At 36.4% G+C, this 17,249-nt stretch overlaps 1 protein-coding gene across 2 annotated transcripts in view; it reads left to right on the forward strand.

Annotated features, from left to right (window-relative positions):
• Positions 1-17,249, forward strand: part of LOC147331192 (immunoglobulin-like and fibronectin type III domain-containing protein 1) — a 30,443-nt gene that overhangs the window by 11,933 nt on the left and 1,261 nt on the right. For both annotated transcript variants that reach the window (XM_086293327.1, XM_086293328.1), the window contains 16 exons: positions 577-610; positions 699-882; positions 1,035-1,148; positions 1,238-1,406; positions 1,656-1,928; positions 2,092-2,922; positions 5,549-5,673; positions 11,825-11,966; positions 12,161-12,454; positions 12,559-12,855; positions 13,553-13,732; positions 13,840-13,968; positions 14,056-14,364; positions 14,789-14,874; positions 14,973-15,165; positions 15,257-15,553. In XM_086293327.1, the coding sequence (XP_086149453.1) occupies positions 577-610; positions 699-882; positions 1,035-1,148; positions 1,238-1,406; positions 1,656-1,928; positions 2,092-2,922; positions 5,549-5,673; positions 11,825-11,966; positions 12,161-12,454; positions 12,559-12,855; positions 13,553-13,732; positions 13,840-13,968; positions 14,056-14,364; positions 14,789-14,874; positions 14,973-15,165; positions 15,257-15,553 (3,657 nt within the window). The remainder of the gene's footprint in view (positions 1-576; positions 611-698; positions 883-1,034; positions 1,149-1,237; positions 1,407-1,655; positions 1,929-2,091; positions 2,923-5,548; positions 5,674-11,824; positions 11,967-12,160; positions 12,455-12,558; positions 12,856-13,552; positions 13,733-13,839; positions 13,969-14,055; positions 14,365-14,788; positions 14,875-14,972; positions 15,166-15,256; positions 15,554-17,249) is intronic.

Raw genomic sequence — 17,249 nt, forward strand, 5'->3', positions numbered from 1 at the left:
AAGGGCCTTGAGGCAACTGTTGTTGTGATTTGGCACTGTATAAATAAAACTGAATTGAATTGTTTGTTATCAGACCAGGACAAGTTATGCATTACTGCGCTTCTGAAACATTTTCTAGAAAATAAGCAAACTGCATTACAACCAAACTATAAATGTAATTCAGAAAACATCTATTAGATTTTACAGAAGACATTTGGGGAACTTGGCAAGATAAGTTAAATGGATATTGATGGGCTTTCTTTAAATCTACCAATATTTAGATAGAGTGGTTCACTTTTTCTCCTACACAATTTGCCCATTAATTTTAATTGCAAGCTGACATTTTACTTAGTGATTTGAATTATTTGGAAAAATCTGTCTGTCACATCAGCACAGTTTCACTATGCACTGCCACTTAAGACATCAGTGACTCTTTTTCTGAAAATATTAACCTCAGCCCCCAGACGCTTGCCATTATGAAGCTATGCTGTGGTTTAGTTTCTAGAGCCTCCTTTGGTCAGAGCCTCCCACATTTATGATATTTCTATATTGACTGACAAATTTGTGTTTTAAGTTTGTTTTTTTATGGTTCCGCAGATACAGTTGACTTCAGAAAGACACTAAAAAAACGGTGAGCTTTTTTATAGCTTGTGAACTATTCTTACTTTTTGTATTCTTTACAGCTGTGAATTCTAACTTAATGCTGCTTGTCAATACAGTAATCCAGATGGAACACGTGAGCAGAAGCCAATGGTGACAGAGGAGAAGGTCTGGGAAATTCTGCTCAGTGCAGACAAGAAAGACTATGAGCGTATCTGTGCTGAGTATGGTATCACAAACTTCCGTGGCATGCTAAAGAAACTTAATGAAATGAAAAAAGAACGAGAAGAGGAGGTCGCAGAGGTACAGAACTCTGGCATTCTTTTATTTAATCAAAAGCCTCTCCAACAAAACTGCTTTTATTCAGAGAGGCCTATAATGTTTTCTTTAAATTTGCTGTATTGTATACTGTCGCTTGACCATTTTTTATAATTTTTGATATATCTCTGCCATAGTTTGTCACACATATCAGCAGTTTAAAGCCTATTGAGGTCACAGATGATGATTATGCAACAATTGAGTTGGATATGGACCTCAAGGATCCTAGCAGTAAACTGTACCTGTACAAGGTAAGAAATTAACTGCTCATTACGTTTTGTCTTGCTTCTTTCTTTTTAAACGTATTATCAAAATGTTAATACATCTTTAAATTCTGCAGGATGGTGTCATGGTTCCATTTTCCAAAGATGAGGCTGATGAGCAGAAACATAGTTTGAAACAAGTTGGCAAAAAATACATATTCAAAATCAAAAAACTAGGAGTAGAAGATGCTGGACTCTACTCAGTGGATGTTGAGGGTGTCAATGTGTTCTCCACTGATTTTAAAGGTCTGTCTTTAATCCAGGTATTAAGATTAGATAAGGTTTAGGTCTATTCAGCTTCTTTTATTGTTACTTATACAATTGTTAACCATAAATCGTGTTTTTCCATTTGATTGAAATGTACTCATAGCTTAAATTAATGTGACTCATTAAGTTCGGGCAGCTCTGATGAAAGAGTTCTTGAACAGGGTAAGCAGTTTAGATAATGGATTGCGTTTTTCTCTGATTCTTTTGTGTCTTTTTAAAACCTTTCAGTAACTCCAGTCGAATTTGCTGTCAAAATACAAGAAGTCAAGGCAGAAGAACGAGGGGACGCCCTCTTTCAATGTGTCCTAACTGCACCCATGAACGAGATCAAATGGTATGGCAAAAGTGCTCTGCTGTCAAATAGTGAAAAACATGAAATTACTATATCTGAGGATAAGCTCATCCACAAATTGATTGTGCGGGACTGCATGCCTTTGGATGCCGGTATCTATGCTGCTGTGGCAGGAATAAAATCTTGCAACGCTTGGCTTATAGTTGAAGGTGAGAATTATGTACACACACACACACACACACACACATGTATATATATATAGATATATATAATTTAAAAAAAATCACAAAATTCACATTAAAAAATTGAATATTCCAAAATTTTTCCAAAACCAGCTGCAAGTTACAAATATATCTGATATATTTTTCATAGCTGACAAAGATCCTGCAAGTAAGGGCAAAAAGGTGGCTCGGAAAACCACCATGGCTGGAGGTAGCAACGAAGAGGAGCTGTTGAAAATAGCAAAGGAGCAGCAAGAAAAATATCAGAAAGAATTGCAAGAAAAACTGGAACTTGCAAAGAAAGCCCAAGCCGAGAAAGAAGCCGCTGGAGCAGCAGCCCAAGAGGATGAAGAAGCAGCTAAAAAGGCAGCTGCTGAAGCCAAAGCTAAAGCTAAGGCTGCGGCAAGAGCTAAAAGGGCAGCAGCTGGTAAAGACGGAGCTGGTGCTGGAAGTGGCGCGGCCTCTGCTGATGGAACTGTTGGTGCCGAGGGTGCTGCTGGTGTTGGTGGGGCTGCCGGTGCTGGTGGTGCTGATGGAACTGTTGGTGCCGGGGGTGCTGGTGGTGCTGTTGGTGCCGGGGGTGCAGCTGGTGCTGGCGGGACAGGTGGTCCTGGTGGTGCTGCTGCAGTTGCAGGTGCTGGTGGTACCAGTGGTATTGGTGCAGGAAGTGCAGGGGGTGCAGGCAATGGAGTTGATGGTGGTGCCAGTGCTGGTGGACAAGAAGGTGGACATGGAGCTGCAGCCATTGGAAAAGGTGGAGCTCAAGGCGCAGCTGGAGTAGGAGTCGGTGGCGGTGAAGGAGAAGATGAATATGATTCATTTGAAGGGGAGTGGGGAGAAGAAGGATGTGTAGAAGGAGGAGGAGAGGAAGGAGAAGGAGGAGAGGGAGGAGAAGGGGGTGTAGGAGGAGAGGGGGGAGGTAAAGGAGGAAAACGCAGAAAACGTGTGAGAGCTGGTCCTCTGGTTCCAGATACAGTAATAGGTAAGTTGTTAATACTGTACTGCACTACACACAGAATTATATAATAAAAAAAAGAGTTGACCATTTTTATTCTCTTTCAATTTATTTAATTTGTATTGTATTACACAACTTTTCATTTACGGTGTTAATATTACTAGCAGTCTATTCTGTATAAAAGTGCTATAAAATAATTAGAAATATAAATGATGAGGAAACCACAAATCAATGAGGAGACTTGTGGTTTCCTGTGAAAAAGAAAAACACTGAAAAAAGGTAAATGTGGCATTTGAAGAACCTTTTATTGGTAAGCAATGTAAAGGTTGCATGCTGTAGTTTATTGACAAATAAGTCATTGGGAATGAAAATCGCTATCATTATACCTGTAGGGAATTCTAAATACTTCAGTTTAGATTCAGGTGCGTAAGCAGTAGCTGATATCTTACAAAGTTTTTCAGTACTCTGCTATGTCAACTGCAAAATTAAGCCCCACGAAGTGGATTAAAAATAATAATAATAATGATAACAAATTCCAGAACTCAGTAAGTAAGAGAACACTGGGATGTTAAACAAGCTAAAGGGTTAAGTTTACTGCTTCTTGACAATCCAACATTCAAATATAATGTCATTTAATGAGTCATCTGTAGTGCAACCATGTATTTACGGATCACATGGTTTTCAGTCCAGAAACAATGAAAACCTCTAGTTAATAAATTAGAAAAAAACTGTTGTATATTATGCCTGCTTTTCTTTGTTTTTGTGTCTCGTCTTGAAAACTAGCATATATGTTTTTTACATTTTAAACTCTCTTTTAAAGCTTTCACATATATGGAAAGTGATCTGTATTTGTGTTTTATGTGTATTGTGCTTTCATGTTTGTTTTTATGCTGTATAAATGTCATGTTTGAATCATTTGAGGTCTTCTATTTAGTAGGCAAATAGGAAAGATTATTAAAACCCAAACAACTTCACATATCTAATCATGAACTGTCCACTTTTTGAAGCACTAGAAAATTTAAAAAGGATCACCACTTTTATCACATGTATTACTGCTTTTGGTTATTTCATCTATTTATTTTTCACATATACCAAGAAATACTATTCAACTTAGAGATCACCTTTTCCACCACTCTGTTGTACCGATTGCTGTTTGTTTTTATTATCTATGTAAATATTTGTTATTATTACTGACTTTATCAATGTTATTTGTAAGGCTTAACCAACAGCAAATGAGAAATACTGGATTGATGGTATTTATGGTGATGTTCCTTAAACTTGAAAAGCAAAAAACTGAGAAGCAAGAGATACCAATGGTGATAATGGCACTGGACCATCAGCAGGCAGTGATGAATCTCCTGAAAATGGTGAGGGTGCAGATGATGATGAGCCAGCAGCAGCTGGCAAACGTTCAGGCAGTGCACAGCAAGGCTGACTGTTTGACGAGACACTTTGTGGTAAGATTACAGGTGCTATATTAACTGCTGCATGGGAAGCAATCTCACTTCTGGACGACTCTGTGAAGTCATATGATGAGCTGATGACGTTTCCAGTGGCTTGGGACTTAATAGAAGTGTGTGATCATTAAGAAGAAGAGCAGATTTAATGTCTAATTGGATAAATTACCTCCTACAATGATTACAGGTCAGGACAAGTGGATTTAACTTTGAACATGCATTTATTTAGGAAACATCAATTAAATTTGATACACTAATGCTTTTTTAGCTTAATTGTCCCAGAATTGTTAAAACTACTTCACATATTTTTTAGGTAACAGAACACCATTACTTATATAATTTTAATTTTTTTTTTTTGACCTACAGGTGGATTAGCTGCCAACAATTTGTTTATTTGCGTCTACATGTGTCTTTTTATGTATTTGAAGGTTGGGTGTGGTGTGTGTATGTGATTTTTATGCATCTGTGCTTTCTGTGCTTTCTGTGTTAACAATCTTGCTTTTCATTTTAAAAGTTAATTCAGGATGAATCAGTGCTTTGGAGTAATTTATTTTTTAACTGGTCACTTAAATACTTTGTGTAGTTGCACTCTTACGTAACTGGAAGATGGAAGACAACTTGGACTGACCTTGGAGGATGACTATGTCCTAAACCAGATTCATGGGTGTGTTTTTTTTTTTCCATATTTCACTTGATGCTGAATTTATGCCAGCAAAAACGACATACTCCTTCACTGACCAAGAAGGTCAATCCCAAGTGGGACATCTTAATAGTAAATCTTTCTTTTTTCCAAGACTAATTAAGTGAACAGATACAAATGGACGACTCTGTGAAGACATTCCTGAGCTGTGCCAAGAGTTGGCTTGAGCTGACGAAGACCAATGCCATATGAGACAAGCTACAAATTTTAAAAAAAATAAAAAGATCTTCATCAAGTAATTTTTTTCCCCAAAAACCCACTCTTATTGCATCATTTACCAACTTGGATTAAACAGCTACTACAAATCTGAAATTTCTGTCATAAAAACTTATTTTTTATAAGTAAAAAATAAAATAGGTAAGTATGTCCACAATTGCATTCCTGCATGCATGAATGGAAATCTTCAAATCACTAAAATTCTAAATGTACAATTACAAAAATGAAATAAAAGAAACTGTATTTGCAATTACTAACTTAATGTTTGATAAATCTTCAGACCCAGGAGTTCACTTTCATGCTGGGCTTTCTGACTGCAAAGCCATTATTGGAGAAGCGGCAGAGCTGGAGTGTAAAGTGAGCAGTGAAGACTGTGTGGGAGTCTGGTACAAAGATGGGGAAGAGGTAAGCTCATGGTCTTAAATCTGTTCATGTTGCATTTAGACTTTATCTGCATGGGTTTCCTCTGCGTACTCTGGCTTCACCCCACTATCTAAAGACGTATTTTGGCCATGGATGACAGGCAGATATTATTATAGAACAAAGCGCTATATCAGGGGTCTCAAACTCGAGTCCCACAACACTGTATATTGACATGAAGAAATATAATGCAATTTGACCCTTGAAGTTACTTTTTTGTTAGGATTTGTTTGTTGCTGAGTGCAATGTTAAAATAGTCTCTCCAAAAAGTTGATTCTGTTCATCTGGACGTAGCATTTTGTGGGAGAAACGTTTCGTCACTCATCCAAGTGACTTCTTCAGTCTCAGCTGAATGCAGGTTTCCCGAATCTTATAAACATTTGCATAATGCCTGAAACCAGCCCACTGAAGGAACAATGGGCTGGGATGTCAATTCCTTAATCTTAATTATGCAAATTCTCATGACCATTGATCAACAACCACTGACCAAAACCCACTGATCAATAACCACTGATCAATGGCCATGAGTACCATTCACAGAGAGTTGGGGAATGGCTGCAATCACAGCATTGTAAGATGGCGAAAGATGTACCCTTAGGCCCCCTCCTCAATTTAGAGATGGTCTTTCCCTTTTCACATAAATGGCCTCCTTGACTCCACACTCAAACCAGCGTTCCTCCCTGTCCAAGATGTGTACATCCTCATCCTTGAAAGAGTGGAGCAGTTGAGACGCATTTTTTCTAAACACCGGGTCTCTGTGGCTTTTAAGCCCCAAAACACGCTGCGCCAAAAACTGGTCCACCCCAAGGATCAGGTCCCCCGACACAAACAGAGTAACATAGTGTATGCTGTTAAGTAACATCACGATAAGGTGGATTGTCAGGTGATGGCGCAGCAGCTCTCTGATGGACTCGTCAGATCCTGAGTGATTACAGCCGGATTGGCGTCCTTGCGGTGGTGCCGTAATGTTTGGTGATAAGAAAAAATTCCAAATAATTCTGGCTATAGATTTTGTTTGGGCAAACAAAGGTACTAATAATTGACATCAAAGAGAGACAAAATGGCAAAGATGAAGAAAGTCGAAGAAGATCTGGAAGAGATTAAGCATTCACTTAATTCGTTAACGTCGGAAATTGAAAAAGTAAATAAGCAACAAGGAATATTAATGTCGATGATGGAGCAAATCAAAGAACTAAAAGATCTGGTCAAGGAGAAAGATAAGACAATCCATTTTTTGGAAAGGAAGGTGGACGACCTAGAACAGCAGGCTCGACTCGAGGAAATGGTCATTACAGGTCTGGAAACTAAACACAGAACATATGCGAGAGTTACCGAATCTGGGACTGGTGCAAAACGAGGAGAGGACGTGCCCCCGATGGAGGAGCTACAATCGTTGGAACGGCAGGTTGTGGAATTCTTTTCGAGTAAAAATCTTCCCCTGCATAGTAACAATATATCTGCATGCTATACTCTTCCTAGAAGGCACAAAAATGCTCCTCCAGCAATTGTAGTGAGATTTGTTAATCGAAAACACAAAGTAGAATTGCTGAGACGGTCCAGCCTTTTGAAAGGAAGTGGAGTATATCTGAATGAACATCTTACAAAAAGAAATGCAGATATTGCAAGACAAGCTCGTATTTTACGGAAGGAGAAAAAGATTCAAGCAACCTGGACCAGGAATTGCAAAGTGATGATTAAACTGAATGGAACACCAGAAGAAGCCAAGGTTGTAACGATTAAGGAACTTGAGGAATTGGACAATTATACGTGATAATATGATTAAGATAGACAAATGGTTGCGACCAATTATGGCCATAACTAGTTTATTTTTGGCAAGGTCAAATGCTACCTCGGGAGGAAAAGGACAAAAGGAAATTGTAAAATTGGATATGGAAGATAACAAGATCAACGGACTTTAAAATATGTTGATAAATGAATGTGAGATTGCTTAGGATCTTTTCTTTCCTTTTTCAGTTTTTTTTTTTTTTTCTCCTTCTTTTCTCTTTTTTGTTTCCTTCTCTTTCTTATGAGGTAATAGATAGCGCTAGAATAATTTATGCATTATGTTTGACGACACAGATTATAAATCATATGATTTTGAAGTAGGTATTGACCCTGAAAGGAATGTGCTTAATACAATTAATGTCACATGTGATTATTTTACAGAGGAGCAATTCAGGGATAAGGTTGATATAGCCAATACATTTTCTTTAATTCATATTAACTGCAGAAGTCTTTATAGAAGTTTTGCTTCGATTGAAGATTTTCTGTATAGTCTGAGAGGCAAGTTTCAAATAATTGCTCTGTCTGAAACATGGTTAGATGAGAATAAGGGTTGTAATTTTTGTATTGAAGGATACGATTTGTACTTTGTGAATAGAATTAAGACAAAGGCAGGAGGGGTGGCACTTTTCGTTAATTGTGATTTGAAATGTAAAAAAGTTGAATGTATGTCTGTTGTTATGGATGATTTAATGGAGTCTGTGACAGTAGAATTGGATATAGAAAAGAGAAGTAATATAATTGTAACGTGTATATATAGGAAACCGGGATCACAGATTGAGTTATTTACAGAAGCAGTAGAAAATTTATTGAGTAAGGTTAAGGGAAATAAGACTGTATGTTTGTGTGGTGATTATAATATTGATCTTTGTAAAGTGACAAATGATAAGGCTTCGTCAGATTTTTTTGAATTATTATATGGTAAAGGATTTTATCCTTTAATTATAAAGCCGAGTAGAATAACGGATAAATCAGAAACACTAATTGATCATATTTTTATTAATAGTTTGGAGAATAATATTGAAAGTGGCCTCATCATAAATGATATAAGCGATCATCTACCAGTCTTTTTTATTTTCGATTTAAATATGAAAAGAAAGAAAGAAGCTAGTTTTGTGAGTTATAGAAGGTTAAGAAATGATGAAGCAATTAATAGGTTTAGACAAGATCTCATGGAAACGGACTGGAAGGAGGTTTATGTTAATGAGGTCAACATTGCATACGGAGTATTTCTAAATATATATTTGGCCTTGTATGATAAACATTGTCCATTGATATCATTTAAGCATAAGAAAAAGAATATAAATATGAAACCTTGGATAACTAAGGGTCTTGCAAATGCGTGTAAAAAGAAAAATAATTTATATAGGGAGTATATAATATATAGAACTAAAAATGCGGAAATGAAATATAAACTATATAAAAATAAGTTGGTATTAATATTGAGGAAAGCTAAGAAAGATTACTATAATAAAGTTTTTCAGGAAAACAAAAATAATATTAAGGGCATTTGGAATATTTTTAAAGAGGTATTGGGTAATAAGAACACACCCAAAGTTCGGCCTAATTATTTTATTAATAATAATCAAGTTGTTAAAGATAAGACCGAAGTAGCAAACGAATTCAATTCTTTTTTTGTAAATGTTGGACCTACCTTAGCAAATTTAATCAGGAAAAATGATGATCCAGGAGATGAGGAAGCCTGGATAGGTGATAATAGAATGGTTAATTCCATATTCTTAGCCGATACTACCATAAAAGAAATAGTAGCAATCGTAAAAAATTGTAAAAATAAAAAATCTACTGATTGTGAAGGTATAGACATGGTCATAATTAAAAAGACAATAGATTGTATAAGTACTCCTCTTTGTTATATTTTTAATCTTTCGCTACAGTCAGGAGTATTCCCTGACAGAATGAAAGTGGCAAAAGTAATACCATTATATAAATCAGGAGATAAGCATAGTTTTAACAATTATAGGCCAGTGTCTCTTTTATCACAGTTTTCAAAATTGCTAGAAAAACTCTTTGCACAAAGACTTGATAGTTTTATTGAAAAATATCAACTAATACATGAAAACCAATTTGGATTTCGTAAAAATAGGTCAACGGCATTAGCGTTGTTGACTTTTATTGAAGATATTTCATCTGCAACACATAATAATAAATACACAGTGGGAGTATTTGTTGATTTAAAAAAAGCTTTTGATACGATACAACATTCTATTTTGATTTCTAAATTGTATAACCATGGAGTGAGAGGAGTAGCATTGAATTGGTTAATGAGTTATTTAGAGAATAGGTTGCAATATGTTTATTATTTTGGCAATACTTCTGAAAGACTGAAGATTGTATGTGGTGTTCCTCAAGGTTCTATTTTGGGACCTAAACTCTTTAATTTATATATTAATGATATTTGTGACGTATCTAAAAGGTTAAATTCGATTTTATTTGCAGATGACACAAATTTTTATTGCTCTGGAGAGAATTTGAAAGACTTGGTTGAAATTATGACTTCTGAGATGTTAAGAATAAAAAAATGGTTTGATGTAAATAAATTATCTTTGAATCTGACAAAAACGAAATATATGATATTTGGCAATCGTGTAAAGGAGGATAAAGTCATTATGTTTATAGAGGAAGAATTGATTGAAAGAGTTACTGAATTTCGTTTTTTGGGTGTAATAGTGGATGAGAATTTGACATGGAAATCTCATATTGAACATATTAGAAAGAAAATGGTCAAAAGTATTTATATTCTGGGTAGTATAAGAGATTTATTAAATTATAAAACAATGCGTATTTTATATTTTTCTTTGTTTTTTTCATATATCAACTATTGTGTTGAAGTTTGGGGGAATACATATGAGAATACCATAAAACCTTTAAACCTATTACAGAAGAAAGTTATACGAATAATTCATAATGTTAAATATAGAGAACATACAAACAAATTATTTATAGAATCAAAATTATTAAAATTAGGAGATTTAGTGAAATTACGGACATTATTAATTATGTTTAAGGCTAAAAATAATATTTTGCCTTTTAAGTTACAAAGAGTATTTTTGATGTGTTCAAGGGGAGAAGAGAATAGAAGGAAATTTTATTTTAAACATCAGTTAGCCAGGACTACACAAAGATTAATGAGCACAACGGTTAGGGGTATAAGACTGTGGAATTCACTTCATTATAATTTAAAGAATTGTATAAATCTACAATGTTTTAAAAAGTGTTATATGTTTAAAATGATAACTCAGTATGAAGAATGCGAATGAATGTGATGTTGGTTTGGGATTCGACCGGAGAGAAATGTCAATATTAGTTTGTTCCTGATTTTTGGTGCCCATCGGTGATATAAGTTCGATGGTAGATAGGGGGCAGGGTTTAATAAGAATATTTTCTTCTTCCTGCTCCTTTTCACACATGGTTGTTGTGTTTTGTTGATAGAAGATGTGGTTGTTTTGTTTGATTTGTAGTACCAAGTGTGAAATAAATAAAAATGAAATGAAATGAAATGAAATGAAATGAAATGAAGTGCCAGGAGGATTGCCAGGATTTATACATTGGGGAAACCGAACAACCTCTGGCGAAGCGGATGGCACAACACAGAAGAGCTACATTGTCAGGCCAGGACTCTGCAGTCTATTCACACCTACAGGCCAGTGGACACTCTTTCAAGGATGAGGATGTACACATCCTAGACAGGGAGGAACGCTGGTTTGAGCGTGAAGTCAAGGAGGCCATTTATGTGAAAAGGAAAAGACCATCTCTGAATCGAGGAGGGGGCCTAAGGGTACATCTTTCGCCATCTTAAAATGCTGTGATTGCAGCCATTCCCCAACTCTCTGTGAATGGTACTCGTGGCCATTGATCAGTGGTTATTGATCAGTGGTTATTGATCAGTGGGTTTTGGTCAGTGGTTGTTGATCAATGGTTATGAGAATTTGCATAATTAAGATTAAGGAATTGACCTCCCAGCCCATTGTTCCTTCAGTGGGCTGGTTTCAGTCATTATGCAAATGTTTATAAGATTGGGGAAACCTGCAGTCAGCTGAGACTGAAGAAGTCACTTGGATGAGTGACGAAACGTTTCTCCCACAAAGCGCTACGTCCAGATGAACAGAATCAACTTTTTGGAGATTTACTTTCCTGGATGATTGAGAATGCATCGAAATGTTAAAATAGGTTATTTAAAAAGCACAACATGGTTTAATATGAGCAGACAGTACAAACATGTTGAGGGATTGCCTGTGTTCAGTGAAAGTTATTTTTAAAAGAAAACAATTTTCACTTGCAATCAAAAACTAATTTGTACACTTATGTCTGCATTTTTATTTTGTTATTATTCCAGATTAAGTCATCTGAGGGGTTAACTATTTCAAAGGATGGAACATTTCACAGACTGAAAATTCATAAAGTCACAGAAGAATTTGCAGGGAAATATAAATTTGAAGCAGACGGGCGTAAGACAGAGGCTGAGATTGCTGTTGAAGGTAAAAACATTAGTATTGCAATAGCTATTTTCTTGCTCACAAGGTCTGCATCATTCATTAAGCAGAGTGTTTAGTTCATGATGAAAAATAATTTTTAAGAGCAGTGCAAAATAAGTTTATTTATTGTACATACAGTAACTACAAAGCATAACAGTGCTTGAAATATGTTTTTGTTTTTTTATGACTCATTCTAGATCCACCACGATTTAATGCTGAAGATCTGGAAGCATTCAAAACTCCTGTCACTGTGAAAAAAGGACACAAAGCTACGTTCAACTTGGCTTTTATTGGACGGGAACCTATAAAAATTCAGTGGTACCGTGAGGGTGAAGAGCTTTCGGAGGAGGCAAACATCAAGATAGAGCATTCAGAGGGGTCTAGCCGTCTACTGCTATTGAAGCTTCAGCGTAAAGATAGTGGTGAAATCAAGATTAAACTCAAAAATGAGTTTGGCACTATGGAGGCTCTCAGCCAACTTGTTGTACTGGGTGTGTGTGTATAGCACTTTTGCATAAGACACTGGATTTAATACACTTAAAAATCTTGGTTCTGCACAGATGAATATTCTGTATTGTACTTTCTCTTCAAACAGATAAACCTACTCCTCCAATGGGACCTCTAGAGATTGTTGAAGCCTCCTCCTCTGCAGTTGAATTCAAGTGGAGACCCCCAAAAGACAGTGGTGGCTGCAAGATATTAAACTATATCCTTGAACGACAACAAGTTGGCCGTAACACCTGGAAGAAGTTGGGGCCAATTGGTCCTGAGGCCAAGTACAGGGACACGGATGTAGACCATGGCCGAAGGTATTGCTATCGCCTCAGAGTGGAGACTGAAATGGGCATCAGTGAACTGATGGAAACAGAGGACATTCAAGCTGGTACAAAAGGTGAACTAAGATAACAATTATTTAAATGCCATCTTCTCAAAATACCACTGTATTAACGATCTGGTCATCAACATTCAAAAGGCAAATCTTACAGGTAAAAAAAGAAAACCTTTTATTGAAAAACTCAGGTACTTGTTTTTTGTGTTTTTCCTCCAGTGCTTCACCATAAAATTGACTTTCCTCAATTTTCACAAATTGAAAATGGGAATGGTCTGCAGACAGCTGCGAGATAGGACACTCACTGTTTATTTTATTTTAAATAAACTATGCAAACTTACTTCTATGACAATAAATTGAACAACCTTATTTTCATTTTCCCATATACATTTTTTTTCTATTCAAATCTTTGTTGAATTAGGGAAAAAAACTGACAACTAAAAGTCAGGCAGAAGCTTTCATTAACAATGTAATAAATCTAGCTGTGTACATTTCAAGAGAATGAATGGAAACATTTTGCTGTGCTAATTTCTCATGTGGCAAGACTTCTAATTTAAGGTAGCTAAATAACTGAAGAGAATGCAAAGAATATCCTTTAATTCCAACTGACCACTATGGTTTCTAATGAAATAAAGTTATTGTTCAGCTTTTGTGTCATTCTCAGAGTTCCTCAAAAGTAGACAACCTTTTTTTTTAATGAATCTTTAGACAAAAAAATATAAATGAAAAACATACTAGTCCCACTCTTTTCTGTATACAGCATACCCTGGACCTCCATCAGCACCCAAGGTTGTCAGTGCCTTCAAAGACTGTATCACTCTCTCCTGGTCTCCCCCTGCTGATACTGGAGGAACCAGTATTCTGGGATACAACCTTGAAAAACGCAAGAAGGGCAGCAACTTATGGGGCCCTGTCAATCCACCCAATGAGATGATTAGAGGTTTCTTATTCACAGCCAGTTTCTGTTTGTTTATGTTAGAATAACTTGACAGCACAACAGTGATGTCCTAATGATTTATTGCTGCAATTCAAATTTTTCCCTTACAGGGAAGCAATTTGCTGTGAAAGATGTAATTGAGGGCATGGAGTATGAATTCCGTGTGTCTGCGATCAATAACTCTGGAGCCGGTGAATTCAGCTCCCCTTCAGAATTCGTGTTTGCCAGAGACCCTAAAAGTAGGTGGAAACTGATACGGTTGGCATTTTTAGACTATATTTAGCTTTGTGTAAAAATAATGTTTGTCTTTGAATCATATTTTACAGAACCTCCTGGTAAAGTCAGTGACTTCAAAGTGACAGATTCCACTTACACAACCATCTCCTTGTCTTGGACAAAACCCAAGGACATTGAGGGGGTTGAAGATGAAGCAAAGGGATATTTTGTGGAGATCAGGCTTGCAGAAAACACAGAGTGGGATCGCTGTAATTTGAATGCAATAACCATGACGTCTTATACAGTAAAAGGCATGAAGTCAATGGCTATGTACTGGGTAAGAGTCATTGCTATCAATGAAGGAGGCCATGGAGAGCCACAGGAACTGGATAACTACCATATCTCTATGCCTCCTCCTGGTGAGAAAATTTCCAAATGTTATATTTAATGTCATGATTACAAAGCAACATAATAATGATAAATTCAGTAATTATTCTTTGTTTTGTTTCCACTAAGCAATGCTTGACTCAAGTTAAGTATATAGTTTCAATTACTTGAAATTACCAGAATTTTGCATACTTCAGAAATCTAATAACCAGCATAAAAGGTACAACCACAATATTTGGCAATACATACCAGATTAAAATCTGAGGTAGTTTCCTTGAGCATCAATGCACCCAGTGTCTCCACTGCTCATGGTACATTTGAATTGCTCCATGTATAAATATCATCTTCTGTGCCAAATTATTACCACCAAAGCCTACTTGCGAGATTTGTCTTCCTGTAACTTTTACCCAATATTAAATTTTGTTCTGACAAACTTTCATCCTGCTGTTTACATAGTGAGGCCCCGATTCACTGATGCCAAAATTAAGAGTTTTATGGTGGTGAGAGCAGGAAATTCAGCACGATTCAACATTAACTTTGAGGTAATAACTTGATTACTATATTTGTGACAACAGACATATAGGGATCTTATTTTATCTTCTTACAAACTAAGAAAATTACATCTTTGTATTCTTTCTAGGCCTCTCCTTGGCCAGATGTAATCTGGCTAAAAGATGGCGTGCCAGTGTCTAAAAAAGTGACCATCAGTAATGCAGAGGGTACATCCCAGATTCTCATTCCTTCTGCTGAGCGCTCAGATACTGGAGTCTATACAATCATTGTCAAGAACATTGTTGGGCAAGAAACAATCAGCATTGAAATTAGAGTCACAGGTGTGTTTGGTATAATCTTGTATTAATTGTAAAACTTCCATTTCATATGCTGTGGACAAAAGAAAAAACTAAACTTTCTTTATAACTCCAGATGAGCCCAAGCCTCCAGGTCCTGTGGAGTTAGATGAAAATGTGCATGGTACTGTGACTATTTCATGGACAGCATCTCCAGATGAGAAACGTGATGACAGGCTGCACTACATGGTGACCAAGCGTGATTCAAGCAAAAGAACATGGAACACCATTGCAGATCGAATCTTCAACAACAGATTCACAGCATGTAACATAATGCCAGGACGAGAATACCAGTTCAGAGTCTATGCAAAGAATGACATGGGCTCCTCCAAACCCTCTGAATCCCCCAAGTGGCTGATTCCTGCCAAAAAAGGTATGCACATGGTTATGCCTGTCCTTTTGGAAGACATGTTAGTTTGAAGAAGAACTGCAATTTTTAAGAGTACAGCTTTAAGAGAATCTAGTATTAAATATTAACAACTAAATGACTCTTTAGCTACAAAATAAAGTTTAACTGTCTGTGACCATATCTATTTTACTTAATTTGCACTGACACTGATGTCATAGGGCCGTGTGTGTCTCATACATATATATATATATATATATATATATAAAAATAATGTGGACAATGGGTATGCATTGCTGTATTTATCTGTATTTGTTTTTATGACTTATCCACTGATATTTAAAACTTTAGAGTTTTAACCTTGTTTCCCTTTTGCTTTGCTGTATGATTATGACAAACTCTAGTACACGAACAGGACTAGTATCTCCTTTCATTTTCTAATAATTCTGTTGTAGAGCAGGGTGATATGGCCAAAAATATTTATCACGATAACGGTATAACTGACAATATAATTGATGCGAGACAAAATACAACTCCACAACATTACTAGCGCAAAAAGACAACCTTCCATTTATTTTCACTTAAACAAAAAGCTGGTTTTTATGTACATTAAAGCTTTAGGACCGGATTATAAGGTGCATTAAGCAAAACAAAGCAGTCAGATAAATCAAACTTTATTAAACTCATTCTTCTTGCTTCCTCCACTGCTGTACCATTGATTCATTAATGTTGAATTCTCTGGCAGCTGCTCTATTCCCATGTTGTTGCAGTATATTAATGACTAACCTTGTATTGTGGATGGATTATCTCAGTTGTTCTCCTGACTGAAGTTTGGTCCGTTTACAGCATCCTGCCATGCGATTGCATTTGTCTCTAACTATCAGGAACCTTCACGTTAACTTTTATAAATGGAAAAGTGTTAGTGTTCGTCCTCCAGCTTCACTGTTTATGTTATGCTAACATAGCTGTGTCGCTAGCGATCACGTAGCACATCATTATATACCAGTTAGCCCAACTTCAGTAACCCTACAAACGTCACTGCTGTTTAGTTTCCTGTCGTCATTTATTTTGGAAGTGATAGTAGAGCTGTACGTTTGAATTTTTTCAGAAATCTCTCAGTCAGAACATGCAATATCATGCTTAGGTAACTAGCGAAACTAGCGAGCTAACTTCTGCTAGCTTCCTGCTAAAATCTAACTCCGTTAAATGTAATAAATTTTGTTTTCATGGATGCCTGGAAGTTAAACTTCATAGTTACACCTGGTAAAGCAGCAATGCTGATCGTTTTATTAAAGATGAAAGAATTTAGACAGTTTTTAAACTCTCAGTGATGCTGCAGTGTTCGTTTGACCTGAAGTATACGGAGTTTAGGACCCAGATTACTCACAGATTTAAGAGCATCTTAGTCCGACAGTAACAACGGCCACTTGCATGTTCTGCAAAAAAATGTGCTTTGTCGTGTATCTGACGGACAAACACCAAATCAGTTCCACATCACTGAAATTGCACCATTTTTACAAACCAAATCTGGTTCATCTGTTTCACTCAACAATCGGCCATGTGCGTATGAAAACAAAGGCACTGCGCATGCGCGTTGTACTCATATTCTATCGCGATATTTCATTTTCCTATCGTTGCCTAACATTATACCGATATTACCGTGAATGGTATAATATGGCCCAGCCCTATTCTGTTGTAGCGCCATCATCAAGACAGTATTGAC

Source organism: Aulonocara sp. 'chitande type north' Nkhata Bay, linkage group LG5, assembly GCF_057382095.1.
Source record: "Aulonocara sp. 'chitande type north' Nkhata Bay isolate Kocher_YH1m ecotype deep benthic linkage group LG5, A_spYH_male_GT1.1, whole genome shotgun sequence".
NCBI lineage: Eukaryota > Metazoa > Chordata > Actinopteri > Cichliformes > Cichlidae > Aulonocara > Aulonocara sp. 'chitande type north' Nkhata Bay.